The 7,500-nt window shown below is 46.5% G+C and overlaps 1 protein-coding gene across 1 annotated transcript in view; it reads right to left on the reverse strand.

The window, feature by feature from the left end:
* Positions 1 to 7,500, reverse strand: part of aatkb (apoptosis-associated tyrosine kinase b) — a 72,028-nt gene that overhangs the window by 63,048 nt on the left and 1,480 nt on the right. The window contains exons 2-4 of the mRNA XM_063221485.1: positions 7,016 to 7,068; positions 3,106 to 3,151; positions 1,417 to 1,550 (exon numbers count right to left, since the gene is read on the reverse strand). Of these exons, the coding sequence (XP_063077555.1) occupies positions 1,417 to 1,550; positions 3,106 to 3,151; positions 7,016 to 7,068 (233 nt within the window). The remainder of the gene's footprint in view (positions 1 to 1,416; positions 1,551 to 3,105; positions 3,152 to 7,015; positions 7,069 to 7,500) is intronic.

The following is a 7,500-nucleotide window of genomic DNA, read 5'->3' on the forward strand; positions in this document are numbered from 1 at the left end:
TCAAGTTTCAATTATTGGGGCCGGTATTTCTGGAGCGAATGAGCTTTGAATTAAAGCTTTGAAATTATGAATCGGACTGAATCGAGCTGGAGAGAATCGCTACGTCCCGTATCGTCATCGAATTGCGTCATAAGGGAAGTGCCAATGCAAATCACTAGTATTTATGTACACAGATGCAGGGACACCATGACTTTGATGCACAGAGCAAACACAATTCATTCTACCTTCAGTTCTGTGCATGGATTGATCAAGTTTTATTGGGAGGTATTGCGTTAACCAATTGCGTAGAGACCAAATGAGCATTTTTATGTGTGGACTCCTGGCCTGACCATGTCTCTGGTCAAACAAGGTCAGGCCTGAGTGTGGAGGTCAGCCACCTGCCTGCTCTGCTCAGCTGCAATGTGCTTTCAGCAAGAACAGACAGAACATCCCAAACAAGGCAAAAATCCACAAAAAACCTTAGACTTAGCAGATGTACTGAGACTGAGCAGAATTCGGAAGCAGTACCCTTTTTGTTTCAGTTTCATCATTTGGAATGCACCACACACGTGCAAATGCACGCACGCACACACACATGCATGCACGCACGCACGCACGCACGCACGCACGCACGCACGCACGCACGCACGCACGCACACACGCACACACACACCTCAATCTCCAACTGAATTAACACATTTTATATCCACCTGCATATGGATCTATTCTTAATGATAAAATATGGTCGAACTATGCGGGTGGTGTTAGAAGTTAGAAGTGAAGTATAAAAAAACACTGGCACGGACACACACACACACACACACACACACACACACACACACACACACACACACACACACACACACACAAACACACACACACACACACACACACACACACACACACAAACACACACACACACACACACACACACACACACACACACACACACACACACATTCACACACACACCTCAATCCCCAACTGAATTAACACATTTTATATCCACCTGCATATAGTTCTATTCTTAATGACAAAATGTGGTTGAACTATGCGGGTGGTGAAAAAGATGAATTATTTTGCTGGATCTCGATGTGACTGCAAACAGAATTGCAGTAGCCATCATTTTAGTTGAAAGTGAAGTACAAAAAAACACTGGCACGGACACACACACACACACACACACACACACAGACACACACACACACACACACACACACACACACACACACACACACACACACACACACACACACACACACACACACACACACACACACACAGACACACAGACACACAGACACACACACACACACACACACAAACACACAGGCACAGGCAAACACACACACGCACACGCACACGCACACGCACACGCACACGCACACGCACACGCACACGCACACGCACACACACCTTATAGATGCTCTTTCTGACCTTGAATCCGATGTCACCTTTCTTGCAACACAGACAGGCCAGCATGAGGAAGATGAAGGTGAAGAGGCCAGAGAAGGAGACAGCCACCACGGCCAGAGAGGAGGAGAGAGACAGCTCACTCAGCGGGGCGCCATCTGCAGGACAAGGAAGACATTGCAGAACAATATGAAAGCCCAACCAATTCACAATAGTGCAGTTTTCCTAGGGCTGTGCAAAAAAACATTGCACGATGCAACATTATTTTCATGATATACAGCATCGATTCATGACAATGTATCGCAATACTTATTTTCACAATTATTTGATCATAATAAAACGCAAAAACCATTCTGTGTGGAATGTGCCACTGGTTAATTTTTAGAGAGTAGATAATATTTCTGTTGCACCAGATAAATTGACTTATGAATGCCACACAGCAACTGGCAAGTATGCTGTATTTTCACATGTTTAATTCAGTAAATAGTGCAATCAATCACAATAATACATGTACTGCAATGCATCGCGATAGTATCACATCGTGACACGTGTATCGTGATGCGCTTTGAATCGTGATCCCCTTGCCAATACCCACCCCTAAGTTATACCATATTATTATATGGTGTGACGTCATCGGTCGAATGCTCCATTCATTTCAACGGGGCTCCCCAACCTTCGTACGTCTGTTATTTTTCGATAACGGACGGGTTGGTCTATAACAGACCGCTGTCAATGGCAACAAGACTTTTCACTGCTAAAGCGACTTTGCAACAAGACTCTAATCAGCTGCTGTGATAGACAACACCTGTTGTCCTGGCTACCTAGCTGTTGCCTAGCGGTGTTCCACAACGGCACTGTTTTGTTTTGCGCAGCAACAATCTTAACATTAAATAGGCCTAAAGACATGTCCCCGCCATGTGTGAATCATTTAAGTATATCCATATAATAAGCGGGTTAACTTTCGGCGAGTCGGTCGCTTTGTGGAATAGCAGCACTTCAGAGAGAACAAGACCCCTCCGCTCCGCGTCGGGGTCTAAAGATTCTCTCTGTCGTGCTGCTATTCCACGGTAGCGACCTTCTCGCCGAACGTTAACCCTTACTTAAATGCCATTAAATAAGCCATATTGCATTGCTGTGACTTTGTGGTTAGGGAGAAGCTCTAACATGTACAATATGTGAAGAGCTAACAGAGATGCACAATAAGACCATGCAGCCAGCTAATGTCCATCGCCTTCTAAAGAGTCTTCAGTATGTGACTTAAAGTATTCAAACAGAAAGTCCTCAAACAGAAACAAGAAATCCTACTCAACATCTCCCTAAAACACAAGCTGCTTTTCAGCCTTGCAGATACAGTACATAGCCTTCAATGTCAAACACCACTGATTTTATTTCATTTTATTTTATTTTCCCCCCCCCCAAAACATTAGAGTTCACTTGCATTGCACACATAGCTCACTGGCTACGACACGGCAGTACATCACGGCACTGCCCTTCATAATAAAAGCCATGTGTGTTTGTCCCATGAGGACGGATTTTAATGTTGACACGTTCCTGGGTTGGGAACCAAAGTAAAAGCCTGGAAATTTTTCTGGACTGTTTAGTGATGGACATTTTCGTATCACACATCTCAACTACAACTACATAACAGGGAAATGACAAAGCTTTGTATTGGGGAAATGTTAGTAAATGATAAATTACATGTTTCTGTCTTACATAAGTAGCACACCTGCAGTTTCTGGGACTGAAACATGGTGTTTTGCTGTTGCACACTTGTGGAGATGAATTTTCTAGCAAGAGAGTGTTAAATGGCACTATTACAGCACTTTGCAAATCCTCTACTGGTTGTCGCTATGCTGAGTACCAAATATGCTAATGCATGCAACAGATGCTCAAATTAACTAGCAAAAATATGCAAAAATATGTCTGTTTCAAACACTTCGATAAACAGTGTTTCAAATTGACATAGAGTAAAACCTGTATTCAACACTTGGTACATGTTAGAGATTGAATAGTGATCACTGGGCTTTACGTAACTGCACAGCTTCAACACACTAACATACCAGGACTTTTACTTGTGTGTGTGTGTGTGTGTGTGTGCGTGCGTGCGTGCGTGCGTGCGTGCGTGCGTGCGTGCGTCCGTGCGTGCGTGCGTGCGTGCGTGTGTGTGTGTGTAAGCGGATGAACTGCTGTAAGGGTGATTGTTGCACTCAAATGTGTTATATGTTTATTGGAATGTACAATAATGTGTATTAATTCTGTGTGTAGTCTTTGTATTTGTGTATATATATTTTTTGGGGGGTGGAGGGGATTGTATTATTTTTCAGATAAGACAGTGGAAGAGAGACAGGAAGCAAGATGGGAGAGAGAGTTGCGCAACGCAAGAAATCTTCATAGTCTCTCACACACAACACGTGCATACATTTCCTACACTAAAAAAGGTGTGAGGTGTGTGCACATCCCAAAAAAGCAATTGTCGTCGGTGCAGGATATGAGAGAACGCAGAAGAATAAGGAAGAAATATTCACTGACGAAGACCTTACAGGGCGGAACGTTGTGCCGATTTTTCACTAATAAAATCACAACAAGGGAGTTTTTGTGATGTGCGGATATTTCTTTCTTTTTCTTATACATTTAATACACTTCATACATTTCACACATTTCAAGACAAGAGTGCTGTGCAACCCTAGAAATCACTGTAGTCTCTCAGCACACACCCAATGTTGCAGTGGCAGGAGGGAGTTAGGCCTATGTGATGGGTGAGGATGGGTGAGGAGAGGAGAGGAGAGGAGAGGAGAGGAGAGGAGAGGAGAGGAGAGGACAGGACAGGAGAGGACAGGAGAGGACAGGAGAGGACAGGAGAGGAGAGGAGAGGAGAGGAGAGGAGAGGAGGAGAGGAGAGGAGAGGAGAGGAGAAGAGAGGAGAGGAGGAGGAGAGGAGAGGAGAGGAGAGGAGAGGAGAGGCAAGGAGAGGAGAGGAGAGGAGAGGAGAGGGAGAAGAGGAGAGGAGAGGATAGGAGAGGAGAGGAGTGGCGAGGAGTGGCGAGGAGTGGAGAGGAGAGGAGAGGAAAAGAGAAGAGAGGAGAGGAGAGGAGAGGAGAGGAGAGGAGAGGAGAGGAGAGGAGAGAGGAGAGAGGAGGACAGGAAAGGACAGGACAGGACAGGACAGGACAGGACAGGACAGGACAGGACAGGAGGAGAGGAAAGGAGAGGAGAGGAGAGGAGAGGAGAGGAGAGGGGAGGAGAAGAGAGGAGAGGAGAGGAGAGGAGAGGAGAGGAGAGGAGAGGAGAGGAGAGGAGAGGAGAGGAGAGGAGAGGAGAAGAGGAGTGGAGAGGAGAGCAGAGGAGAGGAGTGGAGTGGAGAGGAGAAGAGAGGAGAGGAGAGGAGAGGAGAGGAGAGGAGATGAGAAGAGAGGATACGAGGAGAGGAGAAGAGAAGAGAAGAGAGGAGAAGAGAGGATACGAGGAGAGGAGAGGAGAGGAGAGGAGAGGAGAGGAGAGGGATTGTGTCTCAGTTCAGCCAAGTCCCATGTATGCCAATGACTTCATTTGGAACCCTCTGAACAATGACATCATTATCCTGGGGACGGATTTCAAAGACGACTCGGGTAGAGAGAGAGAGAGAGAGAGAGAGAGAGAGAGAGAGAGAGAGAGAGAGAGAGAGGGAGAAAGAGAAAGTGAGAGGGTGTTGCGGTGCGATTCTATACGACCGTCACTAGGGAGATGTTAAGGACGAGGCCCGGGGAGAGAATCATTCACATTAATGAGGAGATTTCATCCTTTTTATGGGCTGAGTGAACTTACTGTATAATACACGGCAAGAATCTTTAAATCTTCAGCTGTGAAGGAAGCAGCTTCCCCTGAGGTCTGAGATCACTTTACATAACATACACTAGCTTACACCACAATGTGACGTAGTGCAGTGTGCACCGTAGTGCACTGCTAAGTGACATAGTGCAGTGTGCACCGTAGTGCACTGCTAAGTGACATAGTGCAGTGTGCAAAGTAGTGCAGTGCTATGTGACGTAGTGCAGTGTGCACCGTAGTGTAGTGTGCACCGCTATGTGACGTAGTGCACTGTGCACAGTAGTGTAGTGTGCACCGTAGTGCAGTGCGCACCGCTATGTGACGTAGTGCAGTGCGCACCGCTATGTGGTGTACAGTAGTGCAGTGTGCAACATAGTGCACTGCTATGTAACATAGTGCAGTGTGCAGTGCTATTTGGCGTACAGTAGTGCAGTGTGCACCGTAGTGTAGTGTGCACCGCTATGTGGCGTAGTGCAGTGTGCAGTGCTATGTGGTGTACAAAGTGCAGTGTGCAGTGCTAAGTGACGTAGTGCAGTGTGCAGTGCTAAGTGACGTAGTGCAGTGTGCATTGTAGTGCAGTGTGCAGTGCTGTGACGTAGTGTAGTGTGCACCGCTATGTGACGTAGTGCAGTGTGCACCGCTATGTGACGTAGTGCAGTGTACACCGTAGTGCAGTGTGCAGTGCTATGTGATGTAGTGCAGTGTGCAGTGCTATGTGACGTAGTGCAGTGTGCATTGTAGTGCAGTGTGCAGTGCTATGTGACTTATTGCAGTGTGCACTGCTAAACTGTGCAGTGTGCACCGTTATGTGACGTAGTGCTGGGTGCACTGCTAAGTGACATGATGCATATGCGACATGATGCCTATGTGACACATGATTGGTTGGTTGGATTCGATTTCTCAGAATACAGCCTTCTCAGCAAGGCAGATGGCGGTTTGGAGGCAATGGCAGGAGAGTTACGGGCTTAGAGAGGAGACCACACACACACACACACACTATTACAGTTTCAGACACTGGACTTGCCAATACAAGCAGACACACACGACTTGCAAACACACACACACAAACATACCGATTCTGCCAGGCTGTGTTACAATCTAATCAGAGCAGGGTGATAAGGAAGTGCAATTTAGTTTTTTATTAACCACGGGACTCGATGGTAGCAGCAGCAGATCCGATATTATCTGGAAACTAGAGGAACTCGGAAAAAAAACAACAATCTGTTTTCTTACTGTGATCAGCAATTTAGCAGCCAATAAAACACCCAATCAGCCTCTTCCAAACCCCAAATGCTATCACAGGAAACGGCCGAGGAGTGAGAAGTGGTTGTGTGTGTGTGTGTGTGTGTGGGGGGGGGGTGTTGGTGGAGAGAGGGGGCAAGGATATAGGGGCGGGGGGTGGAGGCGTAAAGAGACTTTAGGGGACGTGATCTGTGCGTGCGTGCGTGCGTGCGTGCGTGCGTGCGTGCGTGCGTGTGTGTAGAGAGAGAGGGGGCAAGGATATAGGGCCGGGGATGGAGGCGTAAAGAGACTTTAGGGGACGTGATCTGTTTAGTAGGCAATAACACAAAGAGCTGAGTCCTACAAGGATGAGTTCAAATCTAAGTACATCTAAGTACATCTCACATATGATGGCAGCGATTCTCAATCTTTTTTGAGCAATTGCCCCCTGGACCTCATCATAAGCCTCCTAACGCCCCCTTGACCTCATGATAAGCCTGCCAACGCCCACCTTAGTATTAAAAAATAAAATAGGCAATGGAAACTGAGCACTGTTCCCTCACAGTCGTATCGTTCTCAAGGCCCCCCTAGGGCTCACTAACGCCCCCTCGAGGGCTGTAGAGCCCCCGTTGGGAAGCACTAGTTTAGAAGCTCCAGAGTACACAACACAACACAACACAACACAACGCAACGAAACGCAAGGCAAGGCCAGCTGTAGTATTTATATAGGGCATTTCAGACACGGAGGCAGCTCAACGTACTTCAAAGCGATGGAGGCTGTTCTGAAGATGAAAAGTGTTTTATATGGAGCAGCCTGATGAAATCAGAAGATACGGTAAGAAATAAAGAAATAGGAGCATGCAGAATAGAGGGGAACTGGAAGAGCAGAGAGAACGGTAAAACAAAAGGAAGAAGGAGAGGAAGTGAATATTTAGCTGCAAGATAGAAAGTAGCTTCTAAAGTAATGGAGGAAAGGCAGGAGGAGGCAGCACCATAATGCTATTGTTGTTGTTGTTGTTGTTGTTGTTGTTGTTGTTTTTATTGCTGTTGTTGTTGTTTGTGTTTCCATGTTAACGTGTCTCC

This window comes from Engraulis encrasicolus, chromosome 17, assembly GCF_034702125.1.
Source record: "Engraulis encrasicolus isolate BLACKSEA-1 chromosome 17, IST_EnEncr_1.0, whole genome shotgun sequence".
NCBI lineage: Eukaryota > Metazoa > Chordata > Actinopteri > Clupeiformes > Engraulidae > Engraulis > Engraulis encrasicolus.